At 37.4% G+C, this 27,945-nt stretch overlaps 2 protein-coding genes across 3 annotated transcripts; one reads left to right on the top strand and one right to left on the bottom strand.

Moving 5' to 3' along the window:
- Nucleotides 1-1,566: 1,566 nt before the first annotated feature.
- Nucleotides 1,567-27,543, top strand: LOC129271210 (R3H domain-containing protein 4-like). 2 transcript variants are annotated; one of them, XM_064106379.1, is made up of 9 exons: nucleotides 1,567-1,717; nucleotides 11,232-11,421; nucleotides 16,396-16,550; nucleotides 18,606-18,727; nucleotides 19,243-19,432; nucleotides 21,530-21,615; nucleotides 21,963-22,104; nucleotides 22,998-23,139; nucleotides 23,314-27,543. In XM_064106379.1, exons 2-8 carry the CDS (start codon nucleotides 11,396-11,398, stop codon nucleotides 23,099-23,101), a joined length of 825 nt encoding a protein of 274 aa, XP_063962449.1. In that variant the 5' UTR covers nucleotides 1,567-1,717; nucleotides 11,232-11,395; the 3' UTR covers nucleotides 23,102-23,139; nucleotides 23,314-27,543. The 2 variants fall into 2 exon arrangements, with proteins under 2 accessions (XP_063962449.1, XP_063962447.1); XM_064106377.1 differs by having other exon boundaries at nucleotides 22,998-27,543.
- On the bottom strand, nucleotides 3,625-7,653 carry LOC135156052 (uncharacterized protein K02A2.6-like). Its single transcript, XM_064107092.1, has one exon. It carries the CDS (start codon nucleotides 7,651-7,653, stop codon nucleotides 3,625-3,627), a length of 4,029 nt encoding a protein of 1,342 aa, XP_063963162.1.
- Nucleotides 27,544-27,945: the final 402 nt, after the last annotated feature.

Raw genomic sequence — 27,945 nt, 5'->3', positions numbered from 1 at the left:
TAATGAGATATGTTTAAGTGGACTTCATGGAATTGTCGTACACAGCAAGGGGAAAGGGGGGGGGGCAAATTCCCGATCAGCTGTTGTGAAAACACATTTTATTTCCTTAACATTTCATGAAAACTATGAAAAATGTGCAAATGTGAGATGTGCACCAAATACTTTTATTACACTCTTAAAAATGTTGGGCAACATACGGTCCACACAACAATTGGTTAAAACTTTATCCAATTCTGGGTAGTTTTACACCAATAATGTGTGCTTTGGGTGAAAACTACACAGTATTGGTTGAAAACTACCCAGAATTGGATAAAGTTTTAACCAATTGTTGTGTGGACCGTATGTTGCCCAACATTTTTAAGAGTGTACACTTGTAAAAAAAATAATCGCCCCATTGAGCAGCTCGGTCCGTTTACTCTATCGTTTTTATTTTTTTTTCAAAAATATGTTCGATCGAGTCTTGCCCCCCCCCCCCCGGAAATATTATCTGCGTTGCGTGTGGTCATGCAAAATGGCATGACTGGAAATCCTACATTTTGAAAAGAGCATTTGACAGGGTCAGACTTTACCACTTTTTCAACATTTTCTTTTATGGCGCCGGTGTCGGTGAAGTGCAAAAATATGTGCGCCGCTCGGCAGTGCGCCCCCCCCCCCCTTTCGCCAAAAGCTGGATCCGCCTATGTTAAAGGACAAGTCCACCCCAACAAAAAGCTGATTTGAATAGAAAGAGAAAAATCAAACAAGCATAACACTGAAAATTTCATCAAAATCGGATGTAAAATAAGAAAGTTATGACATTTTAAAGTTTCGCTTAATTTCACAAAACAGTTATATGCACACCCTGTTCGGTATGCAAATGAGGGAACCGATGACATCACCCACTCACTATTTCTTTTGTATTTTATAATATGAAATATGAAATATTTTGATTTTCTCGTCACTGTCATGTGAAACAAAGTTTAATTCCTCCCTGAACACATGGAATTCCATTATTTTAACATTCTGTGGTTCAAGCAAGGGGGTCCTAATTGTCTAATTCGTAAAAATTGAAATATTGTATAATTCAAACAATAAAAACAAAAGAAATAGTGAGTGAGTGACTTCATCGACTCTCTCATTTGCATATCACTGAGTTGAGCATAACTATTTTGTGAAAAATAAGCGGAACTTTAAAATGTCATAACTTTCTTATTTTACATCCGATTTTGATGAAGTTTTCAGCGTTATTCATGTTTGATATTCAAATCAGCTTTTTGTTGGGGTGGACTTGTCCTTTAATGTGCAGCCTACTCATGCCTTGTGTACTGAAGGCCCTCTGAAACGGCAATTAAGTTTTGTATGTGCTAGTCTTTGCGTGGTGAGACACCGTGGAGACACACAGGTTTTGATCAAAATTTTCAATCGGGTCTGTGCCTGCAGACTATGTCTCGCGCCGGCCGGCCTGTCGCCCGGCCGAGACCATTCGGCCATGTACGTCGAACACACGGCATATAATCGAGACCGATCGGCTGTCCGTCCGGCCCGTTTACGTATTGCGTTATGCGCCGATCGAATTGCGAACCGGCTGTAGATAATATGTAAACAATACAACCGGCATTTTGCGCTAACGAGTTACCGCAATATTTTACAGACAGAAATCACAGAACGTCAACCGCAACGAGAATATGGGTCTACGCAAGGATGAAGAACAAATTAAAGATAACAGGAACGCTTTGGGGTGAGTATTTTCACTAAAGTAAGTGTAAGACAAAAACCCGCCCCAAATCGAGGCAAAATTTGACTGAGTCAGTGACGATGAGTGATTGCAAATATCAATGACATCATCACCCAACCCTGGGCCTGGCCAGAGCAGAGCTCCCAGGGCCAGGGGCAGGGAGCGGCCCGCCTCGCGGGAAGTAAATTAACAGTTAGGTCTGGTCTATTTTGTTGAGGTAAAATAGGGAATGAACTTTGAATGGAGTAAACAAAATCAATGACAATGTGTCTGATTGTATGATGGGGAGGACCTAAGGCTAAACTTAAGTTAGGCTAAATAAAGTAAAGCCAAAGGCAAAGCTACGCACTTTGTTTACAAACGATAAAAACTGTGCCAATTTTAATATTTGAACAAATTATATTTCACTAATTTGTGGCAAACATTCTAAGGTCTGAGATCATAATAAACCAAGAAGAAAATACCACAAAACTCACAAATACGAAAATCCCGCCGTATTTTCCGAACACCTCTTAATTTTGCCGCCCGATGTAGAAGGGGTCCTAAAAAAGCTATGCACTCGATATGTCATGCGAAAAAAATTGTAGGATGGGGGATCGGGTATCCGTACACTTTATATTTTTGAAGCCTTCTTTTTTGTCTTTGGATTACACTAAAAATATGAATTCAATACTTGTAATCATCTTCTATTTTGTTCTTTATAATATTTCCTAACATTTTGTACTAAAAATTTATGAAACTTCGCTTTCAAATTTTTCCAAATGACTTTCTAAAATTGATCGTCCGGACACACAACCTGTCCGGACACACAACAACTGGGTATATGTCAAGTTCCCCCAAGTCTGCGCAGTCCCCCTTGTCTGCGCACATGCATATCTGCGCGATTCTAATAAAAGAAGATACGCAACGAGCACAAACTTAAAGCATGCAATACATAGACAGGTATTCATAAAAAAATCTGACTCAAAATGGTGGAAAAACAATGAATTTAGGGCATTTCATGTGACGGCCTCAAAATGCAGCCTTTCTCATCAAAATCCCCGAATCGTGTGCAAAGTGAATGCGTGCGCAGACATGGGGTATCTTTTTTTTTTCAATCTGAAAATGACTGCCTGAGGTTTTTTCAAGAAAATCCTATATTTTCTGTCAAGCTATAGTCAATAAAGAATCCTGTACTAGCTTTATATGATCCAACATCATAATATAATGTTTATTGTTCAGTTTAGTCGCAACACCGGCAACAAGGTAGGCTGGGCCGGGACCGCCATATCGTAACCACAACACATAGCAACGCGTATCCAATGTGACGTCAGTTACATCATCGCGCATCAAGTATGCAAATGATACATATTACTACATCCCCCCTTTCATATATAAAAAAAAAAATGTTTTCTGAATCCATACAATATCACTGTAACACTTCGAGCAAAACATTTTTTGGAATATAAAACCATTGGGTAACTCCATGCAGAACAGTCTAGTATTATCACTGTGTTGTTATATACACATTTCAACATGTATCAATAATATGTATATTATTTGTATCAATTGTATCATAACTCAATTACACCCTTCAATTGTCATAAAAGGCAAAAATTAGTAACACGCATGTTTTTTCGTACATGTATCCGTAAAACACTCCTGATACAACAATATGATTTTGTTGTGCCATTTCCAAATTTCTCTTATTTTTATCAATTTTTTGAAAGTAATTAATCCAAGTGACCAGTTATAAATAACTCGTAATACAATTATATCATCAATAACAGACAACATGTATGATCAACTTCCAACAAATTATTATAGATACATACAACAATCATATTTACTAATTGGTGTATGGCAATGTACAACAAGACATAAATTAAAACGTTTTCAATTTGTTAGCTGTTGGAAAACAAAACAAAACATTAATTTTCAATTAGTCGATCGGGCTTCTTGACTAATCGTCCAGACCTAGTGTGGTACCCATTAGTACTGGATTGATGATGATCATCACTCGGGTTCTGTTGGGTATAGTCTTTAGGAAGTGAGGGTGTTCTGTCTGCACAGTTTTGTGGGATGTTGAACCGTACTTGCTTTCTCTGTGGATTTTCAAGGCTACGCAGGTCTCTTCTGTTACGACGTAGCACACTACCATTTGGAGTTTGAATCATGTACGATCTTGGTTCTAATTGGCACTTCTGGATTACTGTAGCCGGGGCCCATGTTTCAGAAACATGGTCGAACACCGTTACTTTCTGATCTGGCACCAGAGGGGGTAGTTCTCTAACTCCTCTTCTGTCAAAATCGTCCTTTTGCCTTTCTTGGCGTTGTCGGAGCTTCTCCTTAATCTCACTTTGATGGTCAGAGTGCATTTTCATGGGAAGATTGCTCCTATACTTTCTGCCTTGTAGTAGTTCCGCTGGTGAAGGTAAACTACTGTCAATTGGTGTTGTCCTCAGACACAATAGGGCTAGGTCAGGATCACCTCCAGTCATCTTCACCTTCTTGAGTGTTGATTTGATTGTCTGTATTGCCCTTTCCACAAGTCCGTTGCTCTGCGGATAATGAGGACTTGATGTCACATGCTGGATGTTCCACTGATCTGTGAAACTCTTGTATTCTCGACTAGAGAATTGTGGTCCATTGTCGCTAACGATCTTCAAGGGTATGCCCTGCTCACTAAAGATGTTCTTGGTGATCCGGACAACAGTTGAGCTGGTACAACTTCCTCTGATCTTCCTCACGACAGGAAACTTAGACCAATAGTCTACGATGACAAGATATTCATCGCCTTCGAAATGAAACAAGTCAGTTCCGACTGTTTCCCATGGGTAATTGGGTACTTCATGCTGAAGAAGTGGCTCTTTCTGCTGAGCTTTCTGCAACTCATTACATGCTTGGCAAGATTGCACCATCTGTTCAATTGTTTTAGACAAGCCATCCCAATAGACACAACTTCTTGCCTTGAGTTGGGTCTTTGTCGTTCCTTGATGACCAGCATGAAGACTTTGTAGCACTTCTTGCTGCATCGTCTCTGGTATGAAGATTCTCTCTCCCTTCATGATGAGACCATCTTCTACCGAAAGTGTATCTCTGCAAGACCAGTAGTGACGTACTTCTTTGGGAACTTTCTTTACGTCATCAGGCCAACCAGTTAGGATTATGTCCTTGAGCACCTTTAGACTCCTGTTGGCTTCTGTGTCATCTTGCATCTGTTTTAGCTTGCTTGGAGATATGTAGATTCCGTGGATGGTTTTGTCAAATTCCATTGTCGGTTGCTTCTCTGGGTTGATCCTTGACAAACCATCTGCCAGGGCAACTTCTCTTCCTGGCTTGTAAACGAGGTTGAAGTCATACGGTTGCAAACGGAGGAGCATCCGCTGCAATCTGGGTGGAGCGTTGGCTAAATTCTTCCGATGAATGCTCTCCAACGGCTTGTGGTCCGATTCCACAGTGAATTTGGCTCCATACACGTAGGTGTGAAATCTGGTACAACCAAACACTACTGCCAACATTTCTCTCTCAATATTCGCGTATCGGCTCTCTGTGTCTGTCAAGGCCTTGCTTGCGAATGCCACTGGCTTCCCCTCTTGCAGTAAAGCTGCCCCTAGTCCTCTCGTAGACGCATCTACCTGGATTGTTGTGGGCTTTGAAGGGTCGAAGTAGGTAAGGGTGCACATGGACGATACCAATGACTTCAAATGCTCAAAAGACTTCTGATGCGATGGCGTCCATTGCCATACGCTGTCTTTCCTTGTCAGTGCCCGCAGAGTCTCTGCATTCTCTGCTAACTTTGGGATGAATGGAGACATGTACTGTACCATCCCAAGGAACTGCTGTAACTCTTTCAAAGAGCTTGGTGTTGGAAGACTGGTAATATCAGCAATCTTTGAAGGATCAGGATGCACACCTTCTTTGTCATAAAGACAGCCAAAAAACTTGACCTGTGGAAGCTTCACATCACATTTGTCTGGATTGAAGACTAGTCCATACTCTTGTCCCACAGTCATGAGATTGTGCAATGCTTTGTCATGCTCTGCTTCAGTCTTTCCATAGACCACAATATCATCAGCAATGCCAATTGTGCCTGGGCACTGCTCGAGAATCATGTCCATCTTCTCTTGGAAAATGTCTTGAGCTACTCTGATGCCAAAGGGCAAACGCTTAAATCTGTACCTTCCAAAAGGTGAATTGAAGGTTGTCAAGTAGCTCGATTCGTCATCTAGGGCGACGCTCCAATATCCATGCCTTGCATCTAGCTTTGAGAAAACTTGAGCACCATGTAGCTTATGGGTGATTTCCTCAAGTGTTGGAGCTTTGTGATATGTCCTCTTACATGCCTTGTTGAGATCCTTTGGGTCGAGGCACACTCGTAACTTCCCGTTGCTCTTCCTGCTGAAGGCTAGCGAGGAAACCCAATCTGTAGGCTTGGACACTTTCTTGATGACATCAATGGATTCCATCCTGTCTAGTTCCTCTTTCAACTCGTCTCGAAGATGGATAGGAAACTTCCTTGGTGGGTGGACAACCGGTTCAGCATTCTCTTCAAGAGTGATGTGGTATTCACCTGGGAACCTCCCAATACCCTGGAACTGATCTGGGTATGCAGCTACCAGATCCTGTGTACTCTTTATCATGCCTGGACTGCTTCTCTGATGCATCTCACAGTTCACTATAACTAGGCGCATCTTAACTGAACTTTGCAATCCTAGGATAGCTGGTCCACGTGTATCCACGATGAAGAAGCTGTTTCTGAACCATTTCCCATCTTTGTACTGGCAGGGAAAATCAAAACATCCGTACTGCTGTATCGGTGTCTCGTTGTAGGCATACAACCTGACATGTCTCAGTCTGACAGCTGACTCAAGAGGATATCCCTCATCATCTAAAAGCTCTGGAAAAGCCTTCCTGAAGCATCGAAGAGGCAACACATTCCCCTGTGCTCCTGTGTCAACCTTAACCCTCAAGGTGTGGTTACCTGGCTTATCCCTGATGCTAAACTTCAGAGTAGCAAAAAGCTCGTCTTTGTCATCGCTGTCATCAATGGGTACACCATCAACATGAACATGTCCAACATAGATTGATTCTATGGAGATGTCTTCAAAGTCTCTCGGTAGGTCGTCGTCGACATTCTTGCTGGCAATTGGATGCAGATTCTTTCCATGGTTACGAGATCTGCTCTTACTTCGATTCTTCCAGCTTCCTTTCTCACGTCCAGCCTGTCTTGTCTGAGACCGAGACCTATGTTTACTTCCGTCTCCTGAAGACTTGCACAGTTTCTTCCAGTGGCCTTTCATGCCACACTTATGGCACTGTGACTTGAACGCTGGGCACTTCTTTGGTGGGTGCTGCAGACCACAATTCCTACAAGAACTGGACTGGTGCAAATCATGTACTGAGGCTCTGTCTAAGCTGTTCAGCTGGCTCATATGAGAGTCACTGGCCTCATGCGTCCTAGCCAATGAAGCAGCCTCATCTAACTTGAGATTTTCATCTTTGCTCAGTAAGGCTTTCTGCACCTCTGGGTGTCTAATTCCGGCGATTAATACTTCTATGATTCTCTCCTCAACAGTGTCATCAGTCTTGAACTTGCACTTCGCTGCCTTTGTGCGACACCGGAGAATAAAATCATCAATAGTCTCTGATGATCCTTGCCTGTATCTCTGGAACTCTAGACGATGAATCCGGAAGTTCTCCTGGGGTTCCAGCTGGGTTGCGAATGCATCCCAAACGTTCTTGGGGTCGGTTAGTTGCTCATCTGTCAACTTCCAAGTGTTGAACATCCTCAAACCTTCAACCCCCGACCACAGTATCACATAAGTGTGCTGCTCCTCTGCTGGAGTCTTCTTAATCTTGAACCACAAGTCAGCAACTTGTCTAAACTCTCGCAATGCTTGCGAACGGTCCGGGTTGGACCAGTCCATTCTGGGACTTGGAATAGATGCACTAGCCATGATGATACCTGTGATCAAATCCTCTGCATGAAATAAATGCACTGAGAGAAAAAATAATGACTTATTTCATATTCAAAATGCATATAAACAAGCAGAAATATCTATCATATGTGAACGGAACTCCAATTGTACACAATTACAATATTCATATTTGAGCAATATGTGAACGGAACTCTCTGTATACAATACAGCATTAATCACAATTTTGCAATCATATGTGAACGGAACTCTGCATACATATACATCGTATATAACATTTTTGCAAGCATATGTGAACAGAACTGTCAGCATAATAGTGTGCACAAAATATGTTGAATTTATCCACCATATGTGAATGGAACCTTGCACACCAATAGACTCGATTTTTCCTACTACACCATGCAACAATAACATTGATTGAGTGCAATATTATAACATTATAGCATGTCGATGTAAAACAGTTACTTAGAGTCCTCTAAATCAACTGAATTAATTTAGACCTGCATGCAAAATAAGTCTAACTTTCCAGGAAAAATTACAGATAGGCCTACAAGCTACAGTAAAATGAGTCTTCCAGTTCACAGACACAGTTTTCAATTTAGCGTTCATGTTCACAATTCAACTTATTTCTCATGAGCTTTCCCTCTGATCATCCAGACTGCAGAAGTCTCAAAATCCACTGGGTAAACACATGTTCAGCATAGCGTTCATAAGTTGGCCTTGAACTCGATCCAGGTCCAGGATAGGTCCAAATCTTCATCTTTCTTGGGATCAGCCTCTAGGCTGGGGCTCGCGCTCTAGCGCTCTTGTTAATGTTCACACACAGCTTCATAATCATGGGAACTTAACCATCTGTTCAGCCTACGGCGTACACTCAGTCATCGAGGCGAACATTTAAAATGCATGAAATCAGTTCCATATAGGCTAGGGCTAGGCCTATCTCTGCCTAACTTAATTCGTTGCCAGGCAAATCGTTCCAGATTAGCGTAGATATAGTTATAGATTCTACCGTCGGCGTCATCATCGATCATGCCTCCTGATTAAGTCTCATTAAATCAGTCACTGGAAATCTATAATAAACGGCATCCATCTTGCACAATTAACATTCGGAAGTCCACTTCACGACGTTAGAATTATTTCCAGTCCATCTCAAAATCACATTCACGGCGGCCCGGCGACTCCGCGAGACTCAAAATCATGGATCAGTTACGGTACACACACACATCAGCATCATCTCGGCGCAGACGATAAGTCAACTTGTGCACAAATTCATAACGTACCGTACCGTACGGTACCGGTATACGGTACACTGCGCTGTACGTACCGATACTCAGGAGCAAACAATGTTCCATACTGTCCAAACTTGATCCAGTTCAATATCCAAACTCATAGCACAGGTCCGCATCTAGCTGCCACCATGTCAAGCTATAGTCAATAAAGAATCCTGTACTAGCTTTATATGATCCAACATCATAATATAATGTTTATTGTTCAGTTTAGTCGCAACACCGGCAACAAGGTAGGCTGGGCCGGGACCGCCATATCGTAACCACAACACATAGCAACGCGTATCCAATGTGACGTCAGTTACATCATCGCGCATCAAGTATGCAAATGATACATATTACTACATTTTCTTTCATTTTTTAATGAGAAATTTGGTACACTTTTAATGATGTAAGAAAAATTATTAATTGAAAAAATTGAAAGATTTTGTGAAATAAGAAGAAATTCATGTTAAATCTTAACTCAAATTGTAAGGTGCGCAGACTTGGGGTCCACCATCATATTTCCTGTGCCTCTAATACTAAAGTAAAGTACTCTAAAACTAAAGTAATTTCATATTATTAAAGAAAAAAATGAAATTAAAGTGAATGCAACTCCAAAATTCCAAAGAGTTGTGGGTTTTCTCTACATTTAGAGATTAACTGCAGCCTCTGTATAAAAAAATTGAATATGAAATGTTCGTCACTCTGCAGTCACAGTTTCACATAGAGAGTGTGCATTTGCCATTGAAAACTGCATGCGCGATGAGTGGTGCGTAGCTCTAGGACCCCCTACCATATGAGACTAAAATGGAAAATATGAGAGGCTGCGTGTGAAAAATCAATTTTTATTTTTTTATTTTATTTGTCAGATATAACGCAAGAAATACAAATGTGAGTAAAGTAGTGCTTTGGCTTTTGCAATAATAAAACAGAAAAATGTGTGAAATCATACTCTATGTACAGAAACAATGCTAAAAATGACAATAATGATCCTAAACGTTGGTCATATTTAAAGTTGATAACTATGGAAGTTTATATAAGAACATAAGCTTCAAGAATATAAAAAATATATATGTTCAACATTCATGACATTTCATAGTTAAGAGTACCATCTAGACGTACATTATTGCTTTAACATGACATAGGGCCTACCCTATCTGATTTAAAATGCGCCTTTTTGTATGGACTTTCCATAACCTTTTCTTTAATAGGTAGGCCTACAATGAACTTCATTTGTAATGATTGTGAGGTATAGGCCTAATCTATATTTCAAATTCAATTAGCCATTTTGTTACCGCAGATTTTTTTGTTTCATTCATCTCAAGTTAACACAAATCCAACAATTTTTATTGATTCAAATTAATCTCAGCAAAAATAATAATAATGATAATGAAATGAAAATAAATAAATGATTTAGCATGTTTAGTAACATCTTAGATTTGTATTGAGGCCGTGGTTTTTTTTTCCTTTTCTTATTTTTTTTTTGCTGAACGTTATAAACAGTATGTCTTTAACATACATAATTTCTTTCTTTTTTCATGTTGTTTATCTCATGATAAAGCATGAGGGGTCAGAGAGATTGCCGCCTATTTCGATATTTCAAGTTTGGTTGAAAAAAGGGAAAAGAGGGAGAAAATGTGAGAAAATAAAAGAAAACATTACAAAAATTATTTTGGCCTAGATTAGGACCCGGAGAAGTTAAAATGACATCCGTTTTCGGGTTGTCTTGAGGTGTCTTTCCAAGGACCATTCTTCGTATCGACTTTGTGAAACAGTTGAGCGATATCTTGTTCTTACAGAGAGCAGTTCTACCAAAGACCATTTCATGAAACGGGCCCCAGAGCGCTACCATAGGCTCCCACACTATACATGTACATTAACAAATATCGGTATTCTCGATGTTGGGGTGGCAAAAACACCCCAAATTAAAAAAATAAAAATTATGCACCCACCTCAATTATATGGATGAAGGTCTATCAAACGGCAGAATCCAATACAATACAATTATATCTTTTAGGCTTTTTTCAGTTTAAAAAAAAAAATAAATGCAATTGATTAGGTACCATATCCATCTCGTAATAGATGCTCAAGTTGCACAAATTAATCATTCAATTAATATTCATTGAAAAGCAAGCAAATTCTTGACATTTCATCTTTTGACAATGGCCAAAGAAAGGTGAAACAGGAAGTGAGTGAACCAAAAGTCTCAACATATCATCTTCCAAAATGATCTCCAGGGAACTCCATGGTCCTCCATGGTCACATGCAACAGTTGCTTTAGGGACACTTGGTATCTTGACATCATTGTATGCTTCCTCCATCTCTTCTTAGAACCATTTCCAGTATGCTCCAAACCATAAGAGAATGAGGAAGAAAGAAATAGCAGAACACGGTATATGCAAGATAATGATGTGCTTAAAGCAAAAAATATATAGAAGCAAAATCAAGCAATTATGAAAATAAAAGTGGAGAGTAAAGAAAAATAGAAGAAAGCGATGTGCATTATGAAAGGAAACACAAGGTAAGTGTTATATTTAAGTAATCATTGAACCATTAAGAAATTTAAGGTGCTTACCTATAAGTGACATAAAGATTAGCTGAGGAGTGTGGTTTATACCTTCACAATTATCAAATTTTAAAGTGCTGAATGCTTTAAAATCAAAGATTATCTTTATATGGTGCCACTTCCATGAGATACCTTACCTTAATTACCTTAACATTATGAGATACCAAACGCAGAAACTTATCCTTTTGCTTCGATTTCCATCTTTTCTACCCCTTTTTCTGTATCCCTTTGCTTTCATCCTAAAAGAAAATAAGTTTTGGGAATCAAACATGTAGTGGTAGATTAGTCAAATGTCCTGTATCGGCCGCACAGAAACGCTGTTACATGTAGCTTAACATTGCGCTAACAAAGGGCCCTGTTACAACCGGTAATCTCGCCGTGATGGCTAATGTCAAAGCATGGAGCTATTCATGCATTGTTTACATCTGGGGTCAACGCTTGACATCACAATCTGTATATCATTATTCTTTAACTAATCAGCTACTAACAACATGGGTAGAATGATCGCACAGAAGGCGCAGAAACTTATCCTTTTGCTTCGATTTCCATCTTTCCTACCCCTTTTTCTGTATCCCTTTGCTTTCATCCTAAAAGAAAATAAGTTTTGGAAATCAAACATGTAGTGGTAGATTAGTCAAATGTCCTGTATCGGCCGCACAGAAACGCTGTTACATGTAGCTTAACATTGCGCTAACAAAGGGCCCTGTTACAACCGGTAATCTCGCCGTGATGGCTAATGTCAAAGCATGGAGCTATTGATGCATTGTTTACATCTGGGGTCAACGCTTGACATCACAATCTGTATATCATTATTCTTTAACTAATCAGCTACTAACAACATGGGTAGAATGATCGCACAGAAGGCGCAGAAACTTATCCTTTTGCTTCGATTTCCATCTTTCCTACCCCTTTTTCTGTATCCCTTTGCTTTCATCCTAAAAGAAAATAAGTTTTGGAAATCAAACATGTAGTGGTAGATTAGTCAAATGTCCTGTATCGGCCGCACAGAAACGCTGTTACATGTAGCTTAACATTGCGCTAACAAAGGGCCCTGTTACAACCGGTAATCTCGCCGTGATGGCTAATGTCAAAGCATGGAGCTATTGATGCATTGTTTACATCTGGGGTCAACGCTTGACATCACAATCTGTATATCATTATTCTTTAACTAATCAGCTACTAACAACATGGGTAGAATGATCGCACAGAAGGCGCAGAAAGCTCTGTTAGGGCGCCGTTATGGCGCGAGTGTTTTTAGGGGATTTGAGTTAGGCAAAATCTATAATTTGTGCGTAGTGATCTAGACTTAAAGAGAAATTCCAGTAGTTGCAGTAAACACTGATTTCATGAGAAAGTCTGTAAAACCATGCTTAATTGTCAGTATATCATCGAGGATCTAGATCTGGTACAGTTACATAAACTGAACTTTGTGAAATCTTGAAATCTACGCTGAAAAATGTTCAGACTGAACTTCCCCAACACAGATAAGCGCACGTGGGACAGTGTATAATTATTGCTTTGAGCGTCGGGCCCGACGCTCTACCCGAATCCTGTGCTTATGTGCTGATTTCTCAGCAATTACACAATTTCTTCCAGAATCCTTTGGCACATGCGTTTTATTTATACAATTTGACACTTTGGTGGTCATTTCATTGGATTCTGTACGAACTCATTTTGATATCGTTACCAAAACTAGCATTTACCTTTAACTTAAGATTTAGTTATGATTATTGCACATCCTACAAGTTTAAAATCTTGTCTAGGAAAGGGTAAAGGAATGTAATTTATTATTATACAGTGCGTCCCACAAAAAACGAAACCGAGATTTATCGATGATTTATCATAACTTAATCACAAATACAATAGACAAACGACCTACCATTTTAAAGCTTAGAATCTCCTCTTTCATCTGAAATTACTTAAATTATTTCTCATTCACGCATGAGTGAGCAAAAACAATCTAAAAAGGGGATACCAAAAAGTCACTTGGCGGGCCGTATCTGGGTTTTAAAAAGAAAACCAAATTTTTAAAAAGTTCAATATCTGCTTTTTAATTTGATACCTCAATTACAGAATATGGTCAAGAAATAACAAAGTTCTGGTTATTTGAAATAAGGCTTTAGGTTTTACAGGTTAGCGTTCAAACTCACTCGACACTCCGTTTTGTTGACGATCAACCATGCATTAAGTCTTTTGTTACCGTGAGTTTACTTCTGTGGGAAACCAGTGAAAACACGTTTATTTAATGAAATTATTGAAATACAAGCATTGTTTCGAGGGATCATAACTTTTTTACTTCTTGACCATTTTATGTGATTAAGGTATCAAACAAAAGAGCAGATATTGAACTTTTTAGTCATGTGATTTTCTTTTTGAAATTCAGATACCCCCGCCAAATGTTTTTTTGGCATCCTTTCTTCGAATTGTTTTTGCTCACTCATGCGTGAATGAGGAATAATCTAAGTAATATCAGATGAAAGAGGAGATTCTAAGCTTTACATTGGTAGGTCATTTGTCTATTGTATTTATGATTAAGTTATGATAAATCATCTCTAAATCTCGGTTTCGTTTTTTTTTTGGGACGCACTGTATAGGCCTACAAAAATTTCCTTATTACATTTTAAACATGAAATGACAGTAAGTAGTAAATATACATACTAATTTGATTTTAAAAAATATCAAATAAGCTTTAAAAAGATCAAGAAAATTAGCGTATCATGATATTACGATGGAGATTCTGTACCAAAAGAAAATGCAATCCCATTTTTCATCAGTTTCTTTTGTTTGAAAATGCTCTTCACAGACTTCACTCATCATGCTCATGATAGAGTATTTGCCAATGAAGATTATAATGCGATGAATTTCATCAGCTATTGTCCTTCTTTCTATTCTTAAAAATGTCTTCAAAGACTTAAAACAATGATATATCTTAGGAAGAAAAAAATCTTGATGAAAAGGATCATATCTTGGCACTAATCAACATCCCCCGCTATACCCATTCTTAAAGGGGTACTCCAGGCTGAAGAAAATAATACGGTTTGAACAGTAAAGTGAGAAAAACAAAACACTTATAAATTTATAAAAATTGAAAATGAATACAAAAAATTATGCTATCTTAAAATTTTGCATTAGGCCCTATTTCGGTGAAATATATATTCATATCTTCAGGAATATGCAATGAGGGTCTATTGTATCATACAAAATTAGGTTTATTTAAATTTTGTCCACCCAGAATATTGCTTCAAAGATTAACATTAACGCCACTGTTAGCTTCTGCTGGGCCTTTTATTGTTAGATTATGAATTTGGCTAAGCTTCTGTGAGTTTATTGATACCGATAGGCCTCCTGTTAGCGCTCTGTTAGTGAAAACAATGCGTCTAGGCGGTGTCAACCGTGAAAGATGTGACTGGCCCTACTGTTAGTGTTCTGTTACGCTCACAACGCTTCTGTGCGGCCGCCACTGAATGGCAGGACTTGTTTATATAATCTTTTAGTTTCACATATTGTACATGTATATATTATGACTTATATTTTTGTATTCATGTATTGTAAATATGTTCGTACTCTCATACCCAGAGAGGGGGTTGATAGAGTCAATAAAATCTTACAATCTACCCGGTACTCATGAAAATAAAAACCAGCATGTACAATGTTCCCATTTTGAAGAGTAGATAAAGACAGATTACTAATGCGATTTAATTCGTCTGTGATATGATTCTGACGAAATAAATCTCACTTGTAAACTTCTCCTTCTTCAGGTTACATCTGCCTCCTTCAGGATTGAATATTCTTGTAGATGGTTTGGCATGTGTGTATGGCCAGGTTTAGGTGTGCTGTGCAAATATATACACAGGTGCGAGTAAAAGTCCCATCTGGTTTAGCTCTAGCCTTCCGCCAGTCTCAGGAGGAAGGCTTTCGGAGAAGAGGCATTGATTTTGTTGGGAGGGAGAGCATTCCATACCTTGGAAAGAAGGATTGATGATGGTGCTCAGTCCTGCAGTGTGGTAGCTGGTAGCCATTTCCTTGCTGCTGTGATCGAGTTCTTGTTGATCCAGTTATTGGGGTGATGTATTCTTCCACTGGGAAGCTGACAAGATTGTGGTGCAGCTTGTACGTAAGGACCAGTATTCTTCCCTTCGTTTCTGTAGTGTGGGGCTGGGGCCATCCCAGTTCTTCAAGCTTAGATGTAACGCTAGAGGTGTTGTGGTATCTGTTTAGCACGAATCTAGCTGCCCGCCTTTGGATCATCTCAATCTGGTGGATAAGACAACTGGTTGATGGATCCCATATTGAAGAACAGTCTTCAACAAGAGGCTGTGCTAGTACTTTGGAGGCAGTAGCTTTAAGTTCAGGCAGGTTGATGCGGAGGTTCTGCATAGGAAGGCAAGGGTGGTATTTGCTTTGCAGTTGATATTACTAAATGTCTCTATCTACTCGTGAAAATGGGAACCAGCATGTAATTCAGGAGAATTTCCATAGGTGGTTCCCATTTTGAAGAGTAGATATAAAGAGAATGCCAATGAGATTTATTTTGTCAGTGATGATTCTGACGAAATAAATCTCACTGGTAAACTGTCTTTATCTACTCGTGAAAATGGGAACCAGCATGTAATTCAGGAGAATTTCCATAGGTGGTTCCTATTTTGAAGAGTAGATATAAAGAGAGATTGCCAATAAGATTTATTTCAACAGTGATGATTCTGATGAAATAAATCTCACTATAAATTGTCTTTATCTACTCGTGAAAATGGCATTTGGCAACATTCAAAAAAATTATAAAAAATTGTGACATCATGACTCCGGTACAGTAAGTACTCTATACAATCCACTACCATACTGTAATATGAAAGAGACTCACCAAAATAGTGCTGTAAATGAAGAAATACTCTTTAAATCAATCTCCCTTTGTGTCTTCTCATCCATATACAGGTTGATTGAGACACCGGTTAGCTTACAGCCTTCAGTTATGAAGACCGAGCCAAAGGGACTTTCCCCAAAGAAGAATCTTCCCTCCAGCTCGTTCTCTAATTCTCCTCGGCGTAAGAAGAAGACGGGAGTCAGGCAAGCAAGGAGGATTGATAACAGTAAGTCTGTTCTTGTTAATTTACAACTTAGGGACCTAGTTGGCTTTATAGTCAGTTCAGGATATGTCTGCCAGACAAAGAAAGAGGGTTCAAGTCCACCCCTTAAGGATGGCTGAAGCCTGCATTCCGTGCTTACGCGCCACTCCCTGTTTCATCGTCGCAGACTATGTTACAGTGGAAAACACTGTTCCTCAGATAGGATGTTAAATGGAGGTCCCATGTGAAGGAGAGTCACCTCCTGATGTAGTGGCCAACTTGCACACCTTCAAATTCAGTTATAACGGGAGGAAAGACCCGCTAGTCACAGTGGTTCAGTTTACTTCTCCTTTATTAATAGGAATAGTATTGTCAGGTGACAGAGGGGCCACTGCCAATACTAGGTGGACACTATGCACTCGTACAGGAAAGCAAAAGTTTGAAAAGAGTTGTATTTTACAGACGGAGGGTGTACATTATACAACGAGAAGATACCCAAATTGCCTTAATCAGGTAAAAAGGTACGCTTTTCACCCGTTAGGGTTAGGAAATCATGACAAAATACTTTGAGGTGGATGGATAACGTACAGTAATAAGCCAGTTCGTAGTTCCACTTCACATGATCAGAAGATTCTGCCCATGATCAGAGGAAGGTCATTGGTAGTACAAAAGTGACATGGTGGTTTAAAATTTAATGAGATAAGCACTTCCATATATGCATTTACATCCACAAAAAACAATGCGTCCACGAACGACTGGTACATGTATTTCACAGTTTGCCAAGTACATTGTACAACATGCTCTAATATGCATTCAAACCAGAAATGCAACAAATGCCTTTATGGAGTGTTCATTGGTGTGCCATTCTAGTCACCTGGTCTATTCAATTCCTTCATCCTGCTATGTACGATGTAAGGCATGTTTACCGGTATGTAATATCTTGCTTTCAAATCTGCCTATCAAAATGAAAGAAATGAAAGGTAATTTGACCAAAATTGTCCATGAAGTAACTACGAACTGGTCTATTGTTTTGGTTCCATTTTGAAAGTCCATGTAATACCAGTGCCACCCCCCCCCCCCCCCCCTCCTGATAATATCCACATATTGTGGCATTAGTTCCTCTGTGTGCCTTATCACCTTTCTTTGATATGCAGACAAATCAGGCATAAACTGAATATTTTGAGTAAATGAGAGACTTCATGCTGTGTAATGTAAGAATGCTATGAGACATAAGATACCCTGTGACTGGGTGTAATACAAAATATATCCTCTTTGGAAAATTAAAGAGATTATGTCCAATGGGTAATTCAATCACTTTCAATTTCTCTGATGTACATGTAATAATAGTAATAAAAATAATCAGCAGTTCTTAGAGACGCATAATACCATATAAATAGTCTCTATGCGTGTAAGAAAAATTATTGTTTTCTATTGGGCTTATAATGTGCCTCTTAAAAAGGTATGTTTTGAACACAGATATGAATCTGTTGAAATCTGTTGTTGATCTTATGTTATGAGGCAGATTGTTCCACAATTTTGGTGCCATTTTCCCAAAAGCTCTATCACCAAAAGCCTTTGACTGTACTCGTATTTCTGAGAGAAGATCCTTTGATAGTGAACAAAATTTCGGCTGGGTTGATATTTCTGAATTAAATCACTGAGGTAAGCAGGGAGTGAGGACTTTAAACAAAATGCGATCCTTTATGGGAGCCAGTCGAGACTATGTAGGATCGGTGTTACATGTTCAAATTTCTTTTCGTGAACTAAGAGCCTTGCGGCTGAATTTTGTATACGCTGGAGTTTAGAAAGCTGGATATCTGGTACTCCTAGAAGCAGTCCATTATGGACATAATAGAAAATGACAGAATAGGAATATCAGAAACAGTAAATTACAATGATGATGACATTTTACAACATGGTCTGATATGCAACAACTTTAGTTTTTCTTAGATTTAATTTTAGATGATTTTGTGATGACCACATTTGTTTTCTACTTAATGCTGCTCTTTCTCCAACTTGCCCCTTATGGTATTCTTTTCAAATTCCAAATGATATTTGGCTTGGATTTTATTATTTCAGACAATTTTTTGAAGACATTGCTTGATGAAGACTACCAAGTTGGAGAGCCAGATATCAGTGACTTTATCTCCTCGCATTCCAGTGCATTTGAACAACTCTTCTTGCAGGAGAAAAATATGGAGGTATAAAGTAACTTTGTCCTATAAAGTTCAATCATAATTTGAATGATAATATAATACTACCGATGATAATGTAAAAAATCATAGCAATGATAATAAATATGATGACGATGATGTTGATGTTGATGAGGAAGATGCAAATAATCTTTATATAATTCTAAGTGGTACTATGATTTTATCCTTTCTTTATAAAGCATGACTTCTGTGAATAGGCATACAGTAATTCAAGGAATTACTATCTACTGGGTATCCACTATCCATTTACTTCACCTGGGTCAAGAGTGACAAAAGCTTATATGTCTTGCCAAAGGAATTGGTGCTATGATGGCTGGCAAATCAGTACATAGAGATATGTTTGAATAATTTGAGATCAACAGAACATTTGACACCCTGACAAAGATTGATGCAGACCACAGTCTTACATATTAATTATGTTTTTTTGCTGTAAAATTGGAATAGTATTGATATTAATGTTTTTATCTTTGGCTCAATTTATACTTTGGCTGAATTTATCCCAGATCTGGAGTGAGTTCATGAACCGATCAGGAGAGGAACAGGATCGTTTCCTACAGGAAGTAGAAGAAGGGATGATCCGGGTTGCCAAGAAAGCATCCCTTGATCAGGACAAGAATGTTAACAGTTTTACCAAGCCAGAGGTCCCAGCTAAAGTAGAGGAGGCTCCAGTGGAGGTCCAGGACAAGAGAAGTGGTAAGATTCAAGCATGAATTTCCTCTGCGGATCCGCAGATTTCTGGGGATTTTGAAATCCTGAAGAAAATAAAACAGATTTTTTTTTTTGGGGGGGGGGGCATACACACATGTATCTTGTGAAGAAGGCAGAGTGGGTAACTATTATATCCTGTGGGTTATTCTAAATTATTTAACATGCATTAAAACCTAAATTTTCAGTACGTTTAATTGCAAAACACCCAATTCCTGGTTGGTTTGATAGTCGTTACACTGTCCCACAAGCAGTGATATTTTTTTCTCTGACTAATGCCTGAAGATTGTACAGCCCTGTTTTATGGCAATTACCTCAATGGAATTGCCATAATGCATTAGAATACAAAATTCACATGCACCCCTAACATGAACATTTCTTGCAAAGAATAAATTTCAAACTGATTTAGGTAATTGAGACATAAGACTGACCCAAGTCAATGACAGTTCATTTCAAGTTGTCCAAGAGAATTGAAATGATTTTTTGTTTGTACAATGAAGGTTTGGGTCAGTTTTTCATTCATTTTAGACACTTTGGGTCACGTAACACAATGGTTAGCAATTAATCATACACTCGATTTTCACAATTGATTGTACATTATAGTCAATGGAATCAATCGTAGAAGACTGTTCTACGATCATTGCTAAGCTTTGTGTTATGGGCCCCTCGTTAGAATTCAAGCATTTGAATTACACACAAAATAGACTCGTGTTTATGCAATGATTTCCCATGTTTGATTCAATTTTGCCAAAAAAAAGGACGAGGGTTGTTCTTACGTATTCATAAACTCAATTGATTTATGTTCAGTTCAAGTTGAACGAGGCATTGAATTACCAGATTAAATAGGGTAGTATGATTATATATTGTTGTTCAACCAGTATTTGATTTTTTAATAGAATTAATTGTATAAGCTTTATACAATGGTGATGACATATAAAACCGTGAACTCTGATAGTTACATATGGATGAACAAAAGGGGGATGGGTCTATCATGAAAATTGCATGCATTGTTTGTTTGTTTGTTTGTATTTATTTCCATTAAAAAAAAAAGATAAAATATATACATGCTCAATTTAACATAACATACAGATCATATGGAGGATGGCCCATTTCAGCGGTATTAATAAAATACCGCTGTTCTTCCATGGGGCCCTTTAAAACATAAATACATGCATATAAAGCAAATATACAAAAATATACACAAAACTTAATTTAATGCATGAAATAGAAAGAAAAATCACTACCCACCCTTAAAAAAAAAAAAAAAAAAAAAAACTTAGGCTATCAATTTCCTTTCGCATCTGGTCTATCTTGTTGTCCCTCTCGTTAAGCTCGAAGTCAAGAGTTTCTTTAATATTTCCAGCAACGTTTTCCTCTACCAATGCCTCCTTTATCCTCTTTACAAGTTTATCGATGATATCATTGCTAGATTCAATGGCATTTCTCACCTCACTTCTGATTTCCTTCGTCAATTCTTCCGCTGAAATACGGGACCGTGTCATGATTGTAAACTCACTGGCAAGTCTCGATAAGACACATAAGCTTCTCGAAGTAGAATCACCGGTCTCTCGTTTCACAAATAAAATCGAGAATACAATGCTGAAAATTGGAGGAATATCACGTATGATTCAAGTTCATGAAGAAAATCCTCGGAAAAAACCTCATTGCATCTAGATTTATGATTTATAGAATAACTTTGCACAAGTACATGTATTTTATACTATATAACCTGGCTATGCTAAAATTTTATGAAGTATCATGATATTTTTAAAATGTATAAATTGGGATTTATTTATTTGTTAGATATGATAATTGCCTAAATAGTCTACTAGTCTGCAAGACCTTGATTGTAACTTTGACAAGAAGTGGGTCTTCACACAAAGACTAGCACAAATAAAACTTGCTGTTTCAAACAAGGGGGCCAAGTCATTGTAGACTTTGCATTCAGACCACTTAACTTGAGTGAAGGGTTTACACAGCAGACTTATAATCTATTTTACCTGTTTCAGTGTTTGGGAAGTAGAATAATGTTGTTTATGCTGATGTTATGGTATTTTTTTGAATTTTGATCTTTGAATTTATCAGAGCATCCAGCTCACTCACCCAAGGACTGCTTCAGTAGGATCAGTACTCGTCTTCAAACCATGCTCCGAAGAAGGCACCTCCCAAAGGTAAAAGACTGTACAGTGTGTCCCAGAAAAAGAAAAACAAGACCAAGAATTATCTATGCTTTATCAGAACTTAATCACAAATATAATAGACAAATGACATACCTTTGTAAAGCTTAATTTCTCCTCTTCTCCTCTTTCATTGATCTTCAAAAAGAAAAAAAAATGTGATCTTCAAAAAGGAAATAATGTCTTAAAAGTTCAATATTTTCTCTTTAGTATGATGCCTCATTCGGAGAAAATGATCAAGGAATAACAAAGTTCTGTTTCTTTCCATAATGCTTGAATTTCCTGCTGATTGTTCTTTTTTTTTATTTTTCAGTGCATTATTTGTTTTACTTTCTCCACAGGGAGCCATTGAGCTCCATGAAGAAGAGCTCCTGATGTGGTTTACGGAGGATCCTGGATCAGTGTTCATCTCCAGTTTACATAGTAGCTTTGATCGGCTCCTTCTCCATGCTGTTTGCCAGTACCTAGGCCTCAGCTCAGAAAGTAAGACCTCTTTCACATCAGACAGCGATTGGTATTAAGAAAATAAATAATGACTCGCCTCCGGCACGTAACACAAAGCTTAGCAATTTGATTGCATAGTTGATTGGAATGCTTGATGGTGCATAATGACAGTGTCATCAAGTATAAAATGCTGTTGTACGATCAAGTGCTAAGATCCATAATTTGATCCTTGTTATTTGAAATTTTTCCTTGTGTTAAATGTCTATGCTTGTCTTTTTTTTTACCTCTTGGTGTTAGCTCATATTTTTAATGTTACTTCAATAAAGTTCATCAGTTAATGAAATAATAAATGTTATGTGATGTGATAATGAAATCGTCTTATCTGGGACCATTGCAGAACGAGTAGCATGTAAATGTTACTCAAAATGTTAAGTGCAATTCTAATATGTGCATTCCATTGATATAAAGTCAAGTTGCAATTTATCTTTTAAGTTGTGTTTGATCGCGTCTCTTGTGCGACAGGTCCTGTCAAAATGATGATTTTGGGCTAGTTTTAAGACTTGAGCAATTTAATTGTATTAATCATCATGAGACGGGTTATCTCATGATGTCAGAAACACTATGAAAGTTTTGCTGAGCTTCTCTGACTATTTTCAATAATTATTCAGTGTGTGAACAGTCACTCTGTGAAAATCACTAGTTTTTATCCGGATGAAAAATTGTTTGCAGTCCCACAGCTAGGAATACTCCTGGCAACCCATCTCCACCCCTTCAATCTGTCATAATCTTCTCTTAAAGAATGATATCTTCATTGCTGATAAACAAGAAATCAAAAGCAGAGATGTATGCAGATGTAAAAAGTCCTATCTCTGGTGTTTTTAAGCAGGTCTGTATTCCAGTCTAACTCTCTTTCATGTATGTTTCCTTCGTAGGTTTTGACTGTGACGGACAACGGCAAACCCGTGTGGAGAACAACAACGAATCGTTCCATCCTCCGGCTGTTCTCCTCTCAAGCTACCTGGATTCATTGAGATAATGAAAAGCTTCTGAGGAAAATCTACCACAGGGATAGTCCTGGGGGCCGTTTCATAAAGCTGTTCGTAAGTTAAGTGCGACTTTAAGAACGACTGGTGAACCTTTCTTACGCGCTAACCCATCGCCAATGAATATACCATTTACCACAAGAAAGGATCACCAGTCGTTCTTAAAGTCGCTCTTAACTTACGAACAGCTTTATGAAACACCCACCAGGTTATAACCACTTCCCACATTATTCTTCTAGTCGGCAAGCACACACACACATACACACATATGAATTGGATAAATGTTATGATGATACAATCTTTGGAGGTGCTTCATTACATGTATAATCATGATACAAAATTATATCAGTTCACAAAATCAAATGTTTGGTGATATAAATTCATCTTGAAATTTCACAATGTGATTTTGATATTATAATAGTAATGATAATTACAATTTAAGGGTCTCTATGTAGCCTTAACAATCAGAATACATACGATCATGAAAGTTCATCTGTGTTGGTGAACCAAAGTTCAACAAAATCGTAATCAGAATACATGAGTAAAATGGTGCATTCTGGGAATGGGACCAGGAACCAATTGGGTACAGTTTGGACTTGAGTTGATGCTATTCAAAGTAGCTTTGTCACTTTGCATTTAAATTTGAAATGCATACATGTATTGTAAAACAGGACAGGTTATGATAGGAGAGTTTTTTTTTTTTTTTTTTGGGGGGGGGGGATGCCAAAAGTCACATCAGTTGATCTAACTCCAAATGGATGGATGGCATGTCATTGGAAATAACATAATAGATCTGTAGCCCGTAACACTAAACTTAGCAATGATCATAGAACATTTTTCTACGATCGATTCCATTGACTGCAATGTACAATCAATCGTGAAAATCAAGTGTACGATTGATTGCTAACGTTTGTGTTTTAGACCCTGGTCAGTCTGGGGTTGGTTTCACAGGTGTAAGTGGAGCAATATTTGGTCCATTGGAAGACTGTTGATATTACATACATGTACATGTAGTCATAATCATTGAATTCTGTCTTCATAATGGCATACAGATATATATATATTTGCATAGTGAGATAGATCTCTTCAATCATGTTAGCATACAGTGGCGGATCCAGGATTTCAAAATAGAGGGGGAGCAAAGAGCAACTTGAATAATAGAGGTAGCGGCAGAGACTATTTGATTAGAGCTACAGATAAAGGTTTATTCAATGAGTGATTAACAAAAACATAAAGGGGGTGCACACCCCTTCCTCCCCTGGCCTGGATCCGCTACTGTCTTATAGGCAAATATTCTTTGTAAAAATCACTGTCAAATATGTCATTTCTCTTGAAAAAGAAATAGGGATAATGACTGCGCATGACATCGCTGTATCGTAAACGACTACCTTGCAAATTGTTACTCTTTCTAAGTGAATAGCTTTATGTGTATATGTATTATGTACCATGTACAAGTTTGAAGGTATATTCAACTATTAGCTGTGTGCTCTAAAAGTTTGCTACATGTAGATCGTTGGTTGTGCTTAAGACAATTTTTGAATTATGACAGGATAGAGGTTTGTGGCATTGTCTAGTACTGTGTACTATTTATAGGTTCATAACTTGAAGTGTATATGTAATCTAAAGTAAGTTTCCTAGAAGAGAGAGATTGTGGAATAATGTCAAGTAATTGGATGTGAGTTATTAATATCTTGTATCGGTGGATGTGAAATGCTATAAAAAGTTTGTATCAGTCATTATGTACATGTCACCTCAGAATCTGGGAATTTTTCCAGAACTAGTTGCAAGTTTTCATTTTTATTGATGCATAAATTCCTAGTTCCATGCAATATAGATCATCACGACATTATCCATACAATGTACAGGGGACACACTTACGATAAAGTCATTGAATTATGACTTAATGTTAACAACTTTTTTCAATATTGGTCCTTCTTACATTTATCCCTCAAATTTAGTCATTTTTTATTGGAAAGACATTCATTTTTTTTTCAATTCAAATTTCTATTAATTCACACAAAAAAACTAGAAAGTATTTACATATATTTAGCTTATGTTCAATTTTGATGATCATATTTCTGTATTCTCAGCAATTACACAATTTCTACTAGAATCGTTTGTCTCATATTTTTTAATTTTTACTTTTTTTTGTTGGTCATTTTATTAGATTCCGTTCAATTTTTTTTTGAGATTGTTACCATAACTGGCATTCATGTTCTAGCATGTTAACAGGACTGAGGCTTGTTTTAGCATGTTAACAGGATTGAGGCTTGTTTTAGCATGTTAACAGGACTAAAGCTTGATTTTTACCTACTGGTAGCACGGAATGAGTCTGTAGGCCCTACTGATTTGCTGTGAATTTTAATAGTTTAACTATTTGATACAAATTATATTGTTTTATCCTATTTATTATATGACATTGGGAGATCTTATATTTCAATCAGGATTGTATGCAAATAATGGATAGATATTTCAGAAGGTCATTTTAGAATTTTTAATTGAAGATAATGAATGCACATTTATACGTGTTATTAAAACATCATACTTGAATTTACATGTAGTTTCATGTAGCCATACAGTAACTGAAGAAAGCAACGAAATCTGAATATAAGCCATTATATCAAGTTATTTAGTGACTTTATACAAATGAAGCTATTTCATTGAGACTAGATTAATGGCCCTTTCTTGTTCAATAATTGTAATTTATCATTTGTGTGTATATGATATTGTCAAAGTAATAGACCCTTCCCTATTTTGCTGAATTTGGTGACATATATAAAAGATTTCAACACTCAGAGAGAAAGGCGTCATGGTATTGTACATTGTAGGATCACTGTGTAAAAAAGTGCTATCCATTTTTATCATGAATTGTGGATTATCTGTCAATATCTTGTTCCTCTTTCTCATTTGAATTAGATGTAATCTGTCCCATTTTGGAGACCTGTGCATCTGTTTTCCACACATGTATGTTCTAGGCTGCTAATCAAAAATTATGGAGCAGAAATGGGAATCAATATGGTGGAACTTTAATCACAATGGACCATCACAGTTGTCTTTTGTTCTAGAATGTGATTGATGTTTGAAAAAAAAAATCAATTTTAACTATGGAAAGCCTACTAGCTCTTTCATTTGTCATCTAAAGTGCCCCCTTGTGAGTATTAGGAGTAGAGTGACAAGTCAAAGCCATGGCACATGCACAGGAGGAGGGATATTATCTCTCGGAAGCATGGTGTTTTAACCATAGGCCTGAATTTCATACAGGGGTGATTTTAAATATGTGGTCTGAAACCGATTTATACAGATTCAATGCATCAGCCATGCTTAATCAATGGTATAATGAGACACTAATCCAACAATGAAAATGTGCATACACTATGGTTGCATACCAAGGACTCAAAATCCCCTTTGTGAATTCTGGCCATAGGTTTCAGGTAACAAAAATATTACACAGCTGGCTTTCCATAGTTGAAATCAATTTGAACCAATCACGCGATGGGAACTTGCACTGGATGGCTCTTTCATTTTCATGTTTATACTACAATCAACAACCAATGATCTGTTTCGTATGGAAATTATTCACTACACACTCACTAGAAATATTTTAGTTTTTATTTTGAAGTGTTCATATTTACTTGAACAAAATTATTAACAAAACTTTTAATCTACCTCCGGATTTTTCGAAGTTCTGTCTTTTAAACTTGAGAGAGATTTTTATTCAGCTCAATCAGGATATTTTTGAATGATTTTAATTTGCCTTTCTTTGATATACTAGTATTTGCATAAACATGATGAACATATTTTATTATTTTTAGTAATGATATATTATTTACATGTCTTTACATGATACATTTTGAATATATTTTATTAATTACCTTTTAAAGGAGCATATTAATCATTCTGTACTCTATTACTAGTATTTTTCTTATACTAGATTTAGCATTTTCCTGTAGTGCAGGAGGCTGGTGAATTGATAAGATTCTTTTATCACCGAATTCTTCATGATGGTCTTATTTTGTTAACCAACAAAGTACCTATGAAACAACATAATTTTAGTAATCTGTGATTTGCTGAATGAATCATTCATTCATTGGGTCTTATATTCATAAAGGCTTTTAAAATAAAATGTATGATTTGTCATTATTATTATTACTACCAACAAATGAATCAAATACAAATTCTGTGTACGGCAAAAGTTTTAAAGCTATCTAAATTTTAGGAAAACATTTTAACAGAAACATATATTGATAGTTGAAAATGCATTTTGAAATTATTGGCTGTGTAATAATCAATCGAAAATTATATCATGGTGTATGTGTAATTTGATTTGGATTCTAATGTGGAGTATTAAGATTTTGATTAACAACACCTAGATTTCTCCTGTGTGGAAGCTCATTTTGAGGATTATGTACCTTAAATATATTATAGATCAATGTGACATATTTGCATTTGGTTTCTTCATTGTTAAGAGTGTTCATAGAACTTGTTGGTGATATCACGTATGCTTTTGTCTGTTTGATGTAATTCCCCCCCCCCGCTTGACTGCAGTATATCGGTTCTTAGTCTTGGTTGAACACAAACCTCTTCTCTCACTGTACCTTTCTCTGGAATATACCGTTTACATGAATTCACTTGCTTGGTGTACTTCTCAGTTGGACTAAATGCATTTGATCTATCAGTTTGATACTTTTGTCATTGGCCTGAATTCACAAAGGTGGTTCTGAAATCCATCGGTTGAACCCATGGTATATGCAGATTTCCTGTATAAATTATGCTTAATTTACTGAAAAGTGTCCAATACTAATGCAAAGTTTTGTCACAGTGCTCCAAATTGACACCT

The sequence above is a fragment of the Lytechinus pictus genome, chromosome 11, assembly GCF_037042905.1.
Source record: "Lytechinus pictus isolate F3 Inbred chromosome 11, Lp3.0, whole genome shotgun sequence".
NCBI classification, from domain to species: domain Eukaryota; kingdom Metazoa; phylum Echinodermata; class Echinoidea; order Temnopleuroida; family Toxopneustidae; genus Lytechinus; species Lytechinus pictus.
This window is presented reverse-complemented; position numbering and strand designations above follow the sequence as displayed.

Bases quoted from the DNA above. Each gene is read 5' to 3' on its own strand.
- LOC135156052 (XM_064107092.1), bottom strand. From the start codon at position 7,653: ATGGCTAGTGCATCTATTCCAAGTCCCAGAATGGACTGGTCCAACCCG.
- LOC129271210 (XM_064106379.1), top strand. From the start codon at position 11,396: ATGTGCATTATGAAAGGAAACACAAG. The intron at 16,551-18,605 runs GTAAGTCTGTTC...TTATTATTTCAG, and splicing joins AGCAAGGAGGATTGATAACA to ACAATTTTTTGAAGACATTG. The intron at 19,433-21,529 runs GTAAGATTCAAG...TGAATTTATCAG, and splicing joins GGTCCAGGACAAGAGAAGTG to AGCATCCAGCTCACTCACCC.